General features: G+C 40.7%; 2 protein-coding genes across 6 annotated transcripts in view; one reads left to right on the top strand and one right to left on the bottom strand.

Moving 5' to 3' along the window:
* LOC113825064 (uncharacterized) overlaps positions 1 to 10,994 on the top strand; it is a 15,471-nt gene extending 4,477 nt beyond the window's left edge. The window contains exons 4-11 of the mRNA XM_070127389.1: positions 209 to 385; positions 905 to 1,005; positions 1,841 to 1,966; positions 4,012 to 4,135; positions 4,370 to 4,621; positions 5,463 to 5,582; positions 5,964 to 6,121; positions 6,761 to 10,994. Of these exons, the coding sequence (XP_069983490.1) occupies positions 209 to 385; positions 905 to 1,005; positions 1,841 to 1,966; positions 4,012 to 4,135; positions 4,370 to 4,621; positions 5,463 to 5,582; positions 5,964 to 6,121; positions 6,761 to 6,857 (1,155 nt within the window). The 3' untranslated portion in view covers positions 6,858 to 10,994. The remainder of the gene's footprint in view (positions 1 to 208; positions 386 to 904; positions 1,006 to 1,840; positions 1,967 to 4,011; positions 4,136 to 4,369; positions 4,622 to 5,462; positions 5,583 to 5,963; positions 6,122 to 6,760) is intronic.
* A 5,209-nt stretch (positions 10,995 to 16,203) lies between these two features.
* Positions 16,204 to 17,500, bottom strand: part of Prp40 (pre-mRNA processing factor 40) — a 25,019-nt gene continuing 23,722 nt past the window's right edge. For all 5 annotated transcript variants that reach the window (XM_027377845.2, XM_027377843.2, XM_027377844.2 and 2 more), the window contains one exon: positions 16,204 to 16,593. In XM_027377845.2, coding sequence (XP_027233646.2) covers positions 16,446 to 16,593 — 148 coding nt within the window. In that variant the 3' untranslated portion in view covers positions 16,204 to 16,445. The remainder of the gene's footprint in view (positions 16,594 to 17,500) is intronic.

Below are 17,500 nucleotides of genomic sequence, written 5' to 3'. Positions count from 1 at the left end.
TACGGCCCTCCCGCCACATTTCACTACCCCTCAATGTCTTAGCCCATGTAATCTCCAAGACTCATCCCCCCCCTCTAGTCCTCACCACCCTCGAAGAAGTGCACACCCCACTCAAACCAAACTATAACGACCCTCTCATCCCCCATACACTCACAAATAATATAAAAAATACATAAACAGAGAAATAATACCATAAACAACACCACAGGTCATGGTAGCGCTGAGAGTCCAGTGGAGGGAGCGAGCGAAGGCGGCGGAGGAGTGGTCAGTGAGGCCGCCCACAGTCCAGCCCGCCTCGCCTGCCTCCGTGGGCGCCGGTCCGCCCACTCCGCCGTCGCACCTGGACCCGCTCACGCACCTCCACGCCGAACCGATAAGGATCAAGGTGAGATAAGAGAAGAGATAAGAGAAATGCGTAATTGAATGGGAAGGAAAAAATGAATGAAAAGCAATGGGTGAAAGGATATAGAGACAATCGAGGTAAGATAGGATAGGAGAAAATATTTAAATAGATAGCATGATCGAGATGAGACAGAGAAAGAGAGAGAGAGAGAGAGGGGGGGGGGGGAAGGAGAGGAGAGAGAGAGAGAGAGCATACGAAAAGGAATTTAAAAAATGAGAATATAAAATAGCTTAAGTCTTAGAATAAATGAAAGCATAGCGAAAGAAAGTAAGAAATATTTAAGAAAAGTGTTTATAAGTTTACTAATAATAAAAAAAAAACAGAAAAATCTGTTTTGAACACATTAGAAAGTACAGAGAAACGAGAGAGAGAGAAAAAGAAGGATTACAATAAGGAACATCGTCGAATCTTATCAAAAAACAGACATAATCAAGAATATAAATATAAGACTATAAATTCATAACTTCAAAAACAAAAGACAAAAGTTCCTCCTTGTCCCAGGCGAAAGGTCTCCTCGAACGGAGGGGATCCAACACCAGCTTGACCTTGGAACTGCCCTCGACCTGCCCGCCACCCGAGGTCACCTCACCGCCCCGACACTGGTCAGTTCTTTCGTAATTTGTGTTTTTTTTATTTTTTTATGTTTTGTTTTATCTTATTCGGTTTTTGTTTCTACTTTTTGTATCTTTTCTTGGTCTTGTTGTCTTTTCTTTTTCTCTTTTCTTGGTCTTGTTCTGCCTCTTCTTTTTCTTTTTTCTTTTCCTTTATCTCTTCCTTCGACTACCCTTTCCTTCTCCTCTTCGTCTCCTTTCATTCTCCTCCTCCTCCTTCTTCCCTTTTCATCCTCCTCCTCCTATTTCCTCCTTCCCTCATACTTTTTTCTCCTCCTCTCTCATTCTTCTTCTTCACGCATACTTTTTTTTACATATAAGATTGTTAATTCTAAAGTTCAAATTTCATTGTACTATAAATCGTAAGCCGTATGCATATGGCCTTATAAGGGTATTCAGGCTTCAACAAATTTTCATGATTGTGTGTTTTTATCTTTTAAAACATTTTCATCTCACATTTCCTAGTTTTTATGATGAAACCAAAATAACTGTAAATTAATCACTGTACTGAAGATAGATACATTCTTTAAGTATTTTAAGTTTATATCTTGAAACTTCTTTAAGTAAATATTTTCATGTATCTTTAAGTAAATAAAGCACCCTTAAACGGTATATATCTTCAAGTGGTAAAAAAAATCTTGAAGTAACAATTATCAGCAGAATATTTTCCGTGCCCTTCTTTATCTACTTACTCATCCATTCACCATCATTATCATTATCATTCCATTCGCAACGAAGCGGTTTTCGACTCCTTTCTTTTTTATTTCTGTTGCCTGTGCATCGTTTCACTCCGCCTTACAAGCGAATCATACACAAGTATCCCCAGCACGCCGGAGGAGTTTTTGATGACCGCTGGAAACAGGATGAGCCGGAGACAGCTGAGACACTGCTTGAGGGACACGAGGGCGCTGCATGCCGAGTTCTGGGAGGTCCCGCTCAACTTGCCCGACAAGTAAGGGTCTTTGTCTGCCTCTTCTTCTTGTGTGGTGTGTGTGTGTGTGTGTGTTTTTGTCTGCCTCTTCTTCTTGGGTGGTATGTGTGTGTGTGTGTGTGTTTTTGTCTGCCTCTTCTTCTTGGGTGGTATGTGTGTGTGTGTGTGTGTTTTTGTCTGCCTCTTCTTCTTGGGTGGTATGTGTGTGTGTGCGTGTGTTTTTGTCTGCCTCTTCTTCTTGGGTGGTATGTGTGTGTGTGTGTGTGTTTTTGTCTGCCTCTTCTTCTTGGGTGGTATGTGTGTGTGTGCGTGTGTTTTTGTCTGCCTCTTCTTCTTGGGTGGTATGTGTGTGTGTGTGTGTGTGTTTTTGTCTGCCTCTTCTTCTTGGGTGGTATGTGTGTGTGTGTGTGTGTTTTTGTCTGCCTCTTCTTCTTGGGTGGTATGTGTGTGTGTGCGTGTGTTTTTGTCTGCCTCTTCTTCTTGGGTGGTATGTGTGTGTGTGTGTGTGTTTTTGTCTGCCTCTTCTTCTTGGGTGGTATGTGTGTGTGTGCGTGTGTTTTTGTCTGCCTCTTCTTCTTGGGTGGTATGTGTGTGTGTGCGTGTGTTTTTGTCTGCCTCTTCTTCTTGCCTGGTATGTGTGTGTGTGTGTGTGTTTTTGTCTGCCTCTTCTTCTTGGGTGGTATGTGTGTGTGTGTGTGTGTTTTTGTCTGCCTCTTCTTCTTGGGTGGTATGTGTGTGTGTGTGTGTGTTTTTGTCTGCCTCTTCTTCTTGGGTGGTATGTGTGTGTGTGTGTGTGTTTTTGTCTGCCTCTTCTTCTTGGGTGGTATGTGTGTGTGTGCGTGTGTTTTTGTCTGCCTCTTCTTCTTGGGTGGTATGGGTGTGTGTGTGTGTGTTTTTGTCTGCCTCTTCTTCTTGGGTGGTATGTGTGTGTGTGTGTGTGTTTTTGTCTGCCTCTTCTTCTTGGGTGGTATGTGTGTGTGTGTGTGTGTGTTTTTGTCTGCCTCTTCTTCTTGGGTGGTATGTGTGTGTGTGTGTTTTTGTCTGCCTCTTCTTCTGTGGTGTGTGTGTGTGTGTTTCTTTATTTGGGAATGTAGTTGGGTCTGTTGGAAAGGTGTTGTTCCGAGATATTCGTATTTAGATGTACTTCGTTGTTTTAACACTGTATTTCCCTGACAAATACTGAATATATCTCAAGGAGGCTTTATAGTGATAATATATTTACTGGTACTACTTTTTATACATATATATTGTGTAACAATGAAGACTGTCGAATTCTACCGTTGCTTCTAATTGCAGAAGTAATATTGAATTCTGGTAAACTGGTTCATCACTGAAGATAAGTCTAGTTATACATATTATACGTTCAGTTTGATAATAATTCTAGAGACATTCATATCAACGTTACCATATCCATACCAAGACCACAGTGACGATGTAAACATGAATCCCGATAAACAACTGGAACCTTAGAACACAATTCTTTAGTTATTCATACTCGTACATTTAACATTCAGATTACACGAATTCCCAATGAGAGATCTGTACCAGCGATACAGTACCTGGTATAGGGTTACAGTGACGTCGATATAACTTTGAATTCCGATGAACCAATAGAACATTGAATGCAATTTTATAGATACTCATACATGCAAGCAATTTACACGAATGTCCTATACTAGTGATACAGTGCCTGTAATTAGCATTAATGTGGAATTAATGTCGAAGAAATTGCAATAGGAACAACGAAGGGAAGAACAAGAAAACACACGAATATGCGGAAGGCCTTTTCGGTTTAATGCTTCTTCAGGGTATAGACTAAAGAAGCAGTAAAGCGAAAAGGCCTTTGGCATATTCGTGTGTTTTCTTGTTCTTCTCTTCGTTGTTCCTTCTGCAGTGACGTCGATGTAATCCTGAATTCACATGAACAACTAGAACATGGAACACTGAACGCAACTCTCTAGTTATTCAAACCTCAAAAAATCACTTTACACGAACTTCCTAACGAGATATTTGTACCATTTAATATCTGGATTACAGTGACGTCATCATAACCTTCAATTGCACAGGTGTGACGTCCCAGGCTCCGCGGCCAAGAACAGGTACCGTACAGTGCTGCCCAATGAAGCTACACGAGTGAGGTTGGACACTGGAGATCCTGCCACTGCTTATATTAATGCTAACTACGTGAGGGTTAGTATCGATATATATATATATATATATATATATTTTTTTTTGTGTGTGTATTTATGGGAGTTTGATGGGATAAGTTTTTTGTTTGAGAGATTGGTGGTGGTAATTTGATTTTCATTGATATGTTTCTTCATTTTTTTTTTTTACCTTATGTATATATATATATATATTGTTGTTAGCTATCCGTCTCTCCCTTTCTGTATCCTCAGCCACACTAACCCCTTCCACCCTCAGGGATACGACGGCGAGGAAAAAGCCTACGTGGTAACCCAGGGTCCTTTGGCCAACACCGTGGCTGACCTCTGGGCGCTGGTCATGCAGGAGAGGTCACCGGCCGTGGTCATGATTACCAGACTCAAGGAGAAGCGGAGAGTCAAGTGCGAGCCGTACGTGCCAGCCCTCAGCGCCACGTACGGAGACATCACGGTCACGGTCAAGCAACTCATACACAAGAACGGATACACGACCCGTCAGCTGATGCTCCAGGTGGGTCCTCCGCCTTCATCTTCCGGCGTTGGCTATTGGCAATTCGTCTTAGGCTTCTGGGACCCCCTATAAGGTTATTAGGATTCCTGCTGGCTATTTACAGTTTCCTTTTCGGGTACTGGAAATTCCTGTTAGGCTATTGGGCATTCCCCTTAGGCTACTGGGAATGCCTGCTAGGCGGTTGGCATGACTACCACCTACCATGACTACATAGCATCGCCCCCAATAGCCAGCAGGCTTTGCCTGCTGGCTATTGGCTACTGGAGACTGGACATTGGCTGCTGAATACTGACTACTGGCTTCTGGTTATTGACCAAGATGAAACGTCTGACTTGGGAACAGTATATATATATATATATATATATATATATATATATATATATATATATATATATATATATATATATATATATATATATATATATATATATATATGTATATCTATTGCTACTGATGAGCATTATATCACATTGTACATGTCAACTGGCATCGTCTGGCCTATGATTTACTGGTCTACATTAATGCATGATCCACTGATAATACACAGATTACGGTATGTTTATGTGAAGTTTCTTATGACGCTAAAACAATACCTTTATTTTCATTATCATTCTGTCCATGTACTACTTCTGGTTTAGTATTCTTCATAATGCATTTGGGAAAAAAATATTAAGCAATAATAATAATAGAAGCACCACAAACAATACCTTTATTGTCAAGGATACCTACACATCATATATTCATCCAAGCATTACTTCTGGTTCAGTATCCTCTACATAACATATAGGAAAATACTTCAAGCTTTAGGAGACACCATAACCACTTCTGCTTCGTCTAACAGCGCCGGGAGGAGGTTCACGAGACGCTGCACTTCTGGTACACCGCCTGGCCCGACCACAAAACACCCACAGAGCCCGATCAGCTGCTCGCCATGTCCCTCGAGGTTGACCACGTCAGGAAGGCAAGTTGGGGAGGTCCTGCTTGTAAAGATGATGATTGGTGATTGGTGATTGGTTCTTCTCATTCGGTGTCTAATTTTGTCTTGTTTTTTTTTTCCTCTGGTTTTTGTTTTTATGTCGCATTTCCTTCTGTTTCCTGTCTCCTTCCTCCCTGTCTTTCTTATTTATCAGCATGGTATCCTAATTCTTTTCTTTGTCTCTCTTTTAGCCATTTCTCTAATTATCCATCTATCTATCTATCTATATGGAGAGCGCAAACACAAATAGTTAAACACAAGTAGTAAAAAAAAAAAAAAAAAAAAAAAAAAAAAAAAAAAAAAAAAATCATCTCAGCACCACAACAAAACCCCAGACCATTAACCCCTCCCCCCCTCCCCCCATAGACTGGCACCGGAAGCGCCCGTGGCCCCGTGATCGTGCACTGCTCAGCTGGCATCGGACGCAGCGGCTGTTTCATCGCGATCAGCATGGCCATTAATCAGCTGTTGGAAGAGGACTGCGTTGACATCCTTGGGATCTTGTGCCAGATGAGGCTAGACAGGTGAGTCTGGGGCATGTTTCATTTATTTTATTTATTTTTTAATAATTTAATCACTTTTTCATTTGTTGGGAGGAATGTGGTATTATAATTTATTAATTTATTTGTTGGGAGGAATGAGGTTTCGGAATTGTGTTCTGTAGTGGGTTTCGGCGTTGGGGAAAAGTCTGGAATTAAGATTAATCTCTTCAACCTTCTAGCAAAAATTATGTTTTTGGTTTGGTTACCTTCCATTTTGGCAACACTAATGTACCGATTTGCGTGTAAACTACAGATGCAAAAGCCATTGCTATTTATTCTAAATTGGATGTTATATATTTTTACTCACAGCATATATGTAATAGTTTTTTTTATACTTTACCCGTTTTCTGTATAAGTGATTTTTAACTTACACAATTTCATATTCTGTAGTAGATGTTCTGCAGAACAAGCTCGATTTCTTTTCTATGTCACGAAAGATAACCATGAAATATGAAAATGTCTCCCTTTTATCCCAACGCTGTTTTATCCTGACAAATTTCTATAGTCATACTTGACCCATGAAATTCCATCAATATCGAATAGAAAGTAATTGGGCCGCTTCCTCATCCAATTAATCACTCCTCGACCTGCCCTCTTTACCCCCTCCTGCGCCTCCCACAGGGGCGGAATGGTCCAGACCGGAGAGCAGTACGAATTTATCCACCGTGCCGTGGCGCTGTACGAGTCCACGCTTCCAGCCGTGTGCGTGAACAAGTGATGCACGCCCTCTGACAAGTACCATGCCCTCCCCATGAACATTTCATGACCTCCCCCACAACGGAGTATGTCTCTGGGTCAAGGACACTACTGGCCAGGGGCTTCGGTAGGATGGAAAAGCCGCTTCACCAGGCAGTCTCTGCAAGCGCCTCATTGTCCGTGTTGCCATGCTATGTACAACAGCCAGCAGGTGTTCACGTACGTCCTCAGTGCACCAAACGCATACCGAGGACATGTTACGATATGTACAGCGTGTACTTAACAAGTGCAGTGTGTTGCATTCCACATGGAGGACCTTCTATGGCTGTATGGTGCCGTTAGGACAGTCGACGACAGACCCGTTGACAATAACAAACAGTTCGCATCTTGTTTGATGTGGATCTCCGGCAAAAGACAAGGCACATTGGCCCGGTTTCCTCTGAGTGAACAAGTGTCTTCCTGGACACTCGGTCTGATGAAAGACCAAAAAACATTTTCCCAGTAATACAAGATAGATAATTATGGCAGCTTAACTTGAATGTAAACATAAGCATGAATCATTGTCTATCCGAGTGATGTACTTATTTTAACAAAGATATTTATCAGTTGTCATACAATACTTATTTTCTGTAATATAATGTATGCATAAAAAAACATGAATATAAAATAAACACACCTAGAGACAGCGCATAACATCTACATGGCCACGCACACCATACAAACACACACGCACGCACACACACACACACACACACACACACACACACACACACACACACACACACACACACACACACACACGCACACACACACACACACACACACACACGCACACGCACACGCACACGCACACGCACACACACACACACACACACACACACACACACACACACACACACACACACACACACACACACACACACACTCCATGCTGTAAATATATATATTTATACGCACATTTCTATCTATCCATCTGTCTTTGACTGTCTATCTACCTGTCTGTCTGTCTGTATATCCATCTATCTATAAATATATATTTATTTATATTTATATGTAAGGTCCTCCCGAAGGATGTCTAAGATTTCGCAACAAGCTGAACCATCTCATGTCCTGTGTGTATATGAGTGAGCCGTGACCTTCGCCGCACACTCACGCTAAACTGTCTCGCAAATTCCTCTCCGCGATTCGTAGGTTTCGATACTCCGCGTGAACTGAAGCTTCGAACGTACCGATACAGTGTGGCAGTGAAGTTCTACGTTTCTTTGCGCAAAACCAGAGGCGAGCGGCGTGTTCTGTTTGTAATGGGAGTGAATCATTCTGGGAAGTTATTATTATTTTTTTTCCTATAGAGTGGAGAGAAAATCATGGCCAAAGCCCGAGAGGTGTTTTGTTTCCATCGCGAGTATTTGGAGTGAGATGGCAGTGCGAACAGTAACGATAATAACAACATTCTTCAGCGTCTGTGTATGAGGCATAGGCCTACTCGACCAGTACCAGAAATCCTTCAGAGGAGCGTGGTAGTCTCAGCTCCTGCAAGGACCGACTCTTCAGGGGGAATCTGTCTATGGGATCTGTCAGCTCCCAAGCTCTTGACCGAAAAAAAAAAAAAATGAAAATACTAAAAAAATAATCCACCTCGCCTCCATAGCTCTTTTCGTGAGCCCTTCTGAGTGCTGAATGCAAGACTTGTGATCCTGGAGAATTACATTTTTTTTTCATTCGTCAAGAAGAGAAGTAGAAGAAAAAATACAAGAAATCGAGGCATAATGAGTGTTCGTACAATTAATTCCTTGCCCGGGGGAACTCTGGCAAGCACCTTGGTGTTAATATAATTAGTCGACATGTAGCATTATTAGTGTCTGAGTGATGCAGTTCAGTGTGATATTAAGCATTAGGTTTAGGTGATATTCCGGAGAATATTTATTTTGTGTTTGACATAAAACCTGATCCAGGTGAGGGTCGTCCGGGAACCTGAAAAGGTGAGATTTCTTCAAGTGTGTATTTGTTCACCTAAGTGGAGATCGCGATAGGAACCAGAAAAATATATATTTTAGCTTTATTCTAAGAATTATGTTAGCCACAGAAAGGACGTTTCTTGGCTAGTGGATATTTTACCTAGTTTAATCCCCCTTAAAAAAAAGAAAACGGACGTCACGATGGTTAATTGTTCGGCCAAAAGGCGTGTTGGTTTATCTTGCATTCAGCTCAAAGCTCACACAAAATAACTTCTGTGAAACATGTAGATACAATCCTCTAAGTATAATAATAATAAAGACAAAGGTGTTTCGTGGCTGGAAGACAATATCGGAGATGGGGCTGCTGGAACTGGACTCTTTACCAAAACAAAGAAAAAAAAAACAAGAAAAAAATACAATGGCTCATATTCCTATGTTTAGCTTTTGTGCAGAATATTCGGTAAAGATTTCCGTTCTATCTCTCTCCAATGTTCCACCTCAGTTATGCCTGTAGGTAACCTCACAGGGAACCATTCGGTGTATTCACTTAGCACAGGGGTTGAAACGATGTAATACCACTGTACACAACACAACATAAAGAAACAAACACATTAAACAGTACTGTACTTATACAACTGCAAGTAAATTATCAAAAGAAAAAAAAAACTACATATATATATTTTATGGTGTATTCTTAAAATTGATTTATCTACCAAAGTGGACAAAAAATATATAAAAAAGGATAAAAAGGGGAATTGTCCTTCCCTTTTTGAGGCTCTGGGTAGCCATGGGATATTAAATGTCATGTTAGTGTAACGAGAGAGAGAGAGACTCTCGTCAGTTCGGTGTATTTTCGATGTCTTTGTCTGGAGGGTCTGTGTGTGTGGGGTTGGCGTTGTAGGTTCCCCTCCTGTACGCACAGTTCATATACTGGAGCTTTAAAAAGGAGCTTTAAATCCATTTCCCGGTGTGTTATAAGTGAGTATTGTTACTGGACTGCGGCAGAGAAGGATTTTGTGATAGCGAAACTCGTCTTATAAATCCAGTTGGAATAACCGATTTTTTTTTCTCGCAATTTAGTACGGTTTTTCTTTACGCTGTGAAGGGTTATTCGTGTTTCTGATCAGCTGCTAGTGACGAGTCCGAAAGAACGTCTGGTTATGTTCGATATAACCGTGATTCTCGTGAAATTGTGAGCTGTTTGAATAAACCATTATGTTTTATATGTAACGATGGATTAAGTGTTCAAAACTGTGTTCATTTTGGAGAAAGGAAGATGTAACCCGCAGCTAAATAATGGATCAAAACGACTGGCCATTCCATTGTATGTGAACGCTGTTAAAGAACTGGATTTTCTTTCAACTATAGCAGGTCTAGCAGTAACATCTGATAGAAATTAACCGTAATAAGCCAGTAAACTACCTCTACAGTATATATTTTTTCATCATAACAAACTCGCCGATGATAATTCCTTGTAGCAGAATATGCCAATAAGAATAAGGTAAAGAAAATCAGACGTATCAAAACGCAGGATTTCAAGTTTATCAAGAAGACTCGTTACTTCGGCGCGCTTTGTTTTCATTGGACAACGTCAGCCAATCAACGCTCTCGGTGTCTCCAGCGGGAAAAGTTTTAAGCCAATCAACGCTCTCGGCGTCTCCTGCGGGAAAAGTTTTAAGCCAATCAACGCTCTCGGCGTGTCCAGCGGGAAATGTTCCAGCCAATCAGCGAGGTTTTACTAATTCAGTGTAGCCAATTGTCGTCCTTAGCCATGGCATGAAGAGTGCCGGGCCTTGTTTTCAGGATCAGTAAACATTCTGAAAGATAATAACGCTTAGAGAGAAAAATAAAAACGATATTTTTGTGTGTAATATAAGAACCAAAAAAAGGAGATAGGTTTAACATCTTTCTTGGCTTATTTCTTCAAGTAACTGCATTCACCCCATGAACCGCCAACCCTTCGTTCGAGAAAATGTCGAAGTGACCTCAAGCGTGTGGAGGTTTCCGTATGTCGTTTAATAGTACATGTCAGCTACCTGGTGTGTTTTCTCTCCCCTAAACCACTAGAACCTCAGGGTCGGCCTTTGTTTCTCCCAGTGAAGAGTCAAATCAACGTCTTAATCTCCAAATGCCTTTTTGTCTCTCGATTCTTTCTAAAAAAAAAACGTGTAAGTATCCAATGTATCAACGTTTTAATCTTTTTTTTTTTAAACATCTCTATTCTTTTCAAATCGTGTAAGAATCCAGTATATATTCCTAACCACGGTTCCAGCACCTATCCGCCGGTCCTAGCTTCGATTCGAATGAAGCCCAAACGCCTACTATCCCGATGACCGAGCTTCCATTCCACTGTTAGTTCCTATTCCCGACACACTGTAGTCTCCCTTCCCTCCTATAAACCCGTCTTTGATTGTCTCGCGTATATTGCTCATGCCTTAATCTTTTTACTTTGTTGTTCTTATTTTAAATCATATATTCTTGACTTATAGACATTTCCTTCAACCCCGTTTCTTCCGTTTATAAGTTGCTAAAGAATCTAATCCTATTTTGTCATGAAGTGTCAACCTTATTCTTTTATCTTGTATGAAAGGATTTAATTCTATTCCCCGAGGAAAATCATTCCTTATCCCACTTCCAATCGTATATCCGAGAGTTCTGATCTTATCCTACTCAATCTCCCAATCTCTCCAATAGTAACATCACATTCCTTTCAATCTTTCTAACCCCATTCCGTATCCAAACAGAATCCAGACATTTTTCTTCACATAAAAAATCAATACTCATCACCTTTTCCATCCCAAGTTCCTAAACCTTCGTTAAGCTTGAATTTAATCCAATAATCCCCCTCTTCAAATCTTCCTAACCCCATTCTGTGAATCCATAAGAGATAAATCCAAACATTTTCCTTCGTAAAGTTTGAAAATCCCGTTAATCACCTTTTCCATCCCATTTCCTAATCCTTAATCCTAAACCCTTAGTTCAGAGTTTCCTGTTAACTGTATCCTCTGGTAAGGGCTTCCTCCTCACCAGGATCCTCCAGCCAGCTGTATTGTCCAGCAGAACATCTACCCAACAATACCTGTACTGTCGAGTAATATATTTATTCACCAATGTTGTGTTTTATTTCGTTTTTTTTCCCCTATGCAGTGGCGAGTTTACAGCATATAAATGTGTTGGAGAGAGAGAGGAGAGGAGAGGAGAGAGAGAAAGAGAGAAAGAAGAGAGGAGAGAGAGAAAGAGAGAGGGAGAGAAGGGTAGGGGAAACAATTGTAAAGAAAAAGAGAGAGAAGGTAGGGGAGACAGATGTAAAGAGAAAGAGAGAGAAAATGGGGGAGGGGAGACACGTACAAAGAAAAAGAGAAAGGGAATGAAGCAGAAAAAAGGGGGTGGCAAAGACAGAAGAGACAAAACAAAGAAAAACAAAAAGGGTCAGAGAGAAAGAGAGAGAGAAAAAAAAGTCTACGTAATTGTGCTTGTATTTGAAGTGGTACAGTACGGCAGCGGTTCGGTCTGTTTGGCATTCACGCCATTATGAACGCAAACCAGAACAAACCAAACACTCGTTTATATTACACAAGCAACTAGCTAGTTTGGAAATTACCATCCCATATTTACGTACCAAAATGTAAGCACAACCACAAGGAGAACATTCAAAGCTAGCGAAGGTATTTTCAGCAGTACTAATCTAAGCCACCAACAATATATATATATATATATATATGTATATATATTATGTATTTATATATATATGTATATGATATATATATGTATTTGTATATATATAAATATAATTTAATAATTTAATATATATATAAATTTAATATTATATATAAATACATATATATATATATATATATATATATATATATATAAATATATATATATTTATATATGATTTATATATAATATATATAAATATATGATATATATATGTATATATATTGATATATATTGATATAATATGTAATATATATATATATATATATATATATATACATATATATCTATATCTATATCTATATCTATATCTCTCTATATATATATGCCATTTGCCTACAAAGAGAAATTAGAAAAAAGGCAGATAAACAAAGTCTTGCATAAAATGGTTAATGGTTAAAAAGCAAAAATAAATGTGCTAGACATCTAAGGTCATATAGCACTATAGGAAAGTATATTAGAGGGGTGAAGGGTGATATTTGCTATGCGTCAACTATCTAGAATGATCTTGTAGGGTTAAAGATGGGTAAAATAGTTGTGTGAATGGACTATGGTGGGTTTAAGTAAGGGAATTACATAAGTGTTTCACGTGTATACCCAGGTGGGATCGGAAAGGATAGAGGAGATGGAGGGAGGGAGAATGTACGTATAGTTGGAGTTGAGGGGGATGGGTTGCGTTGGGAGGGAGTAGGAGGACGTGGTGTAGGGGGAATATGAGTAGGAGGAGGATGGGTGTCGGGAGGATGGATATCGGCAGTAGTTGGAGTTGAGGGGGATGGGTTGTGTTGAGAGGGAGTAGGAGGGAGGGGTGTAGGGGGAATATGAGCAGGAGGGGGATGGATATCGGCAGTCATTTCCAGTACGGAGGGAACATGAGTTGTGGAATTTTGTCTTAAGCATATAGTTTTGGATATCTTCCGTAGTTTCTGCAGTGGAGTTGGTTGGAGAGTTTTGTGAGACAAAGGTTCTCTTAAGATGGGGGGAAGAGGAGACTGATGTCTGAGGACTGAAGGTAAAGGTAGGTGGAGGTGAGTGTGCAGTTGGGGAAGGAGTGGAACGTTTAGTCTGTCTGCTGCGGGTAGTGCGGGGAGGGAGAGGGGATGGTGTTGGGGCTGTAGTTGAGATTGGAGCTGTAGTTGAGATTGGAGTGTCTGGGTTTAGAGTAGCAAATGAATTTGACTGGGGAGGTAGAATGTAGATGTGGAGGTGGGGAAGTAAGTGGGTATAGGGGATGATTTAGGAACATCTTGAGGTGGAGGGGAAAGGGCAGAGCGAGCAGCATGACTAGAGTAGGGAGTATAAGAGAAACCTTGTCGGCGTGCTTCCTGTCTGGTTTCATGTAGAGTGAGGCCATTTTTGTATCTGAGAGTTGCTACCTCAGACTCGAACTTGTAAGTGGGACAGCCTCCATAAAATACATTATGGGGGCCGCCGCAGTTAGCACATGTGCGTGTTTGTGCAGGGCAGTTTGATCTGTTATGACCGGGTTGGGCACATATGGGGCATCGGTCTATGGAACGCCAGTGTTTGGCAGGATGTCCAAATCGCCAACAGTTTTGACATTGACGGGGAGGAGGTTGGTATAGTCGAACAGGGAGGGATTATCCACCAATGTAGATACAAACGGGGTGGTCATGTGTACTGAAAGTAATTTTGGTAATGTTGGTGTGTTTCTTTCGATGACCTCTAGGAGGAATGGAGTAGCAATGTACTGATTTCACGTCTTGATCTTTGAGGAAGCCGGGTAAGTCTTCTCCACAATCTGACCAATCTTTGGTATCGACTGGGTAGTTTGCTGGGGAGATAGAGACAGTCCCGGTACAAGTATTAAGAGTTGGCTGAGGTTCTGCAGGAATGGTTCTGAGGTTCTGCCAGAGAGATCAGTTAGTTTTGATAATGCTATAGCTCCAGTTTCAGGCGTGACTGTTACGAGACGGGAGCGATCGCGTCAGGTACGGAAAGGGACTCTGCCTACATGTTTTTGGAGACATTGTTGAAAGAGAAGTGTTGCCTGAGTAAGGAGCTGTAGGGGGGATCACGAAAAATCGGTCCCATTTAGCTGGATTAAATAGAGCAAGATATTTGTACGGTTGGTGGTGTTAGAAGGACGGGGAAGTGTGGAAGAAGGAGTGTTGTTGAAGGGGGTAGTATTACGGAGAGATGGAGAATAAGGCTGTGAGGGAGTAATAAGGGAGGTTGGGGTGTTTGATGATGGTTGTAGGGGTAGAGGTGAGGAAGTTGATGAAGTTGGGAGGGTAGGAATGTCTTCTGGAGATCGAGTCTCTGCTTAGGCGGGTAATGCACTAGTAGGCATTGAGGAGTGGGTAGTATATATATATATATATATATATATATATATATATATATATATATATATATATATGTGTGTGTGTGTGTGTGTGTGTGTGTGTGTGTGTGTGTGTGTGTGTGTGTGTGTGTAAGGATATGAATGAGAATGAATATCTTTACAATACAAGAGATGTATTTAACCGGTTTCGATTATATCTTCGTCAGAAATACGTACATTTGGGAGAATGATGACCGTGTATACATAGGCACGTACCTGTACGCATAGGCACGTACCTGTACGCATAGGCACGTACCTGTACGCATAGGCACGTACGTGTACGCATAGGCACGTACGTGTACGCATAGGCACGTACGTGTACGCATAGGCACGTACGTGTACGCATAGGCACGTACGTGTACGCATAGGCACGTACGTGTACACATAGGCACGTATGTGTATACATGTGCACGTATGTGTATACATGTGCACGTATGTGTATACATGTGCACGTATGTGTATACATGTGCACGTATGTGTATACATGTGCACGTATGTGTATACATGTGCACGTATGTGTATACATGTGCACGTACGTGTACACATAGGCACGTACGTGTACACATAGGCACGTACGTGTACACATAGGCACGTACGTGTACACATAGGCACGTACGTGTACACATAGGCACGTACGTGTACACATAGGCACGTACGTGTACACATAGGCACGTACGTGTACACATAGGCACGTACGTGTACACATAGGCACGTACGTGTACACATAGGCACGTACGTGTACACATAGGCACGTACGTGTACACATAGGCACGTACGTGTACACATAGGCACGTACGTGTACACATAGGCACGTACGTGTACACATAGGCACGTACGTGTACACATAGGCACGTACGTGTACACATAGGCACGTACGTGTACACATAGGCACGTACGTGTACACATAGGCACGTACGTGTACACATAGGCACGTACGTGTACACATAGGCACGTACGTGTACACATAGGCACGTACGTGTACACATAGGCACGTACGTGTACACATAGGCACGTACGTGTACACATATGCATGTATGTATATATCATATATGTATGTATATAATATACACACACACACACACACACATATATATATTTTTTTATATATATATGTAAGTATATATACACATATATGTATATATATACACACATATAAATATATTATATATATACACGCACACACACATAATATATATATATATATATATATATATATATATATATATATATATATATATATATATATATATATATATATATATATATATATATAATATTTCTTTTCTTATAAGACATCAGGTAGTGCGTTCAAACAAAACAATTCGGACAATAAAAAAATCCTCGAAACGTAAGATTAACTCCATTTATTTCTTAAATATACCATGGTACATCTCATCACTGTACCATCATTACCTCCCATTAAGGTGGAGTAACAAAATTTCCCTCAAAAAACCTCCCGTACAACCCCCCTCCCCCCTTAAAAAGAATAAATAATAATAATAATGATAATAAAATAAAGAATAAATGAAAAAAAAAAAAAAAAAAAAAAAAAAAAAAAAAAATAAAAAATATGTATCCCACTGCACGCCGTCTAATTAATGTCCTCGAGCTCCTTCATCAGCTGAGCTCTCTTCTTCTCCAGTTCGTCCTCGCTCAGCTCCCCCTCCTCGAGGCTCACCTCCCCAGCTTCCCTCTCTGACGACCTTCTGGCAGACTCTCCCTCGGAGTGGACACGGGACCTGGGATTAAGAAAATAAAAAACGGGGGATATGGTTTATTAATTCCATGTGCTGGTAGGAGGGAAGGAGGGAGGGGGTGAGGGAGAGGAGGATGGGGAGGGAGAGAAGGAAAGGAGGGAAGGAGGGAGGGGGTGAGGGAGAGGAGGATGGGGAGGAAGGGGAAGGAAGGAAAGGAGGGAGGAAGGGAGGAGGGGATGAAAATCATGGGCAGGGGGAGAGAAGGAGTGAAATTTTGGGAGGGTGAGGGAAGGAGTGAAAAGGGAAGGAATGAAAATTATGGGAGAGGGAGGGAAGGAGTGAAAATTATAGGAAAGGGAGGGAAGGAGTGAAAATTATAGGAAAGGGAGGGAAGGAGTGAAAACTATGGGAGAGGGAGGGAAGAAGTAAAAATTAATTTTGGGGGAGGGAAGGAGTGAAAATTATGGGTGGGGGTGGGAGGAGGATATAAAAATGATGTGGAAATCATAGTAGAGAAGGGGAAGAAGGAAGGATGGGGGAGTAAGGGAGGATACTGTGGGAGGGGGAGGAGGAAGCAGTCGTATGTGTGACTAAGATTTCATAACTATTATTACTTTCTTTTTTTCATCATCAGCATTTCATCATTTGAATCTTAGTGATACCTATGTTTGTAATTTGATTTTGAACTCTACTAATAATCCAACAGTTGGTTTCACTCAGCAAAACATTTTACAAGATACTTTTATCTTAAAAATCAAAAGAAAAGAGAAATATATATAAAACTGACATACTATCAGAGGGATTATAATGATAAGAAAGTTGACTACATTCTGGTTTAACCCCAAATTGGAAGCAAACAAACAAAACAATCAAGGAAACAAGTTAACAATGATAAAATACATTTGTTTGTTTAGGGAAGCATTTGTTTTGTGTAAGTAAAGCAAATACA

The sequence above is a fragment of the Penaeus vannamei genome, chromosome 11 (assembly GCF_042767895.1).
Source record: "Penaeus vannamei isolate JL-2024 chromosome 11, ASM4276789v1, whole genome shotgun sequence".
Lineage (NCBI taxonomy): Eukaryota > Metazoa > Arthropoda > Malacostraca > Decapoda > Penaeidae > Penaeus > Penaeus vannamei.
The sequence above is the reverse complement of the archived record's forward strand: the minus strand, read 5'-3'. Positions and strand labels throughout refer to the sequence as shown.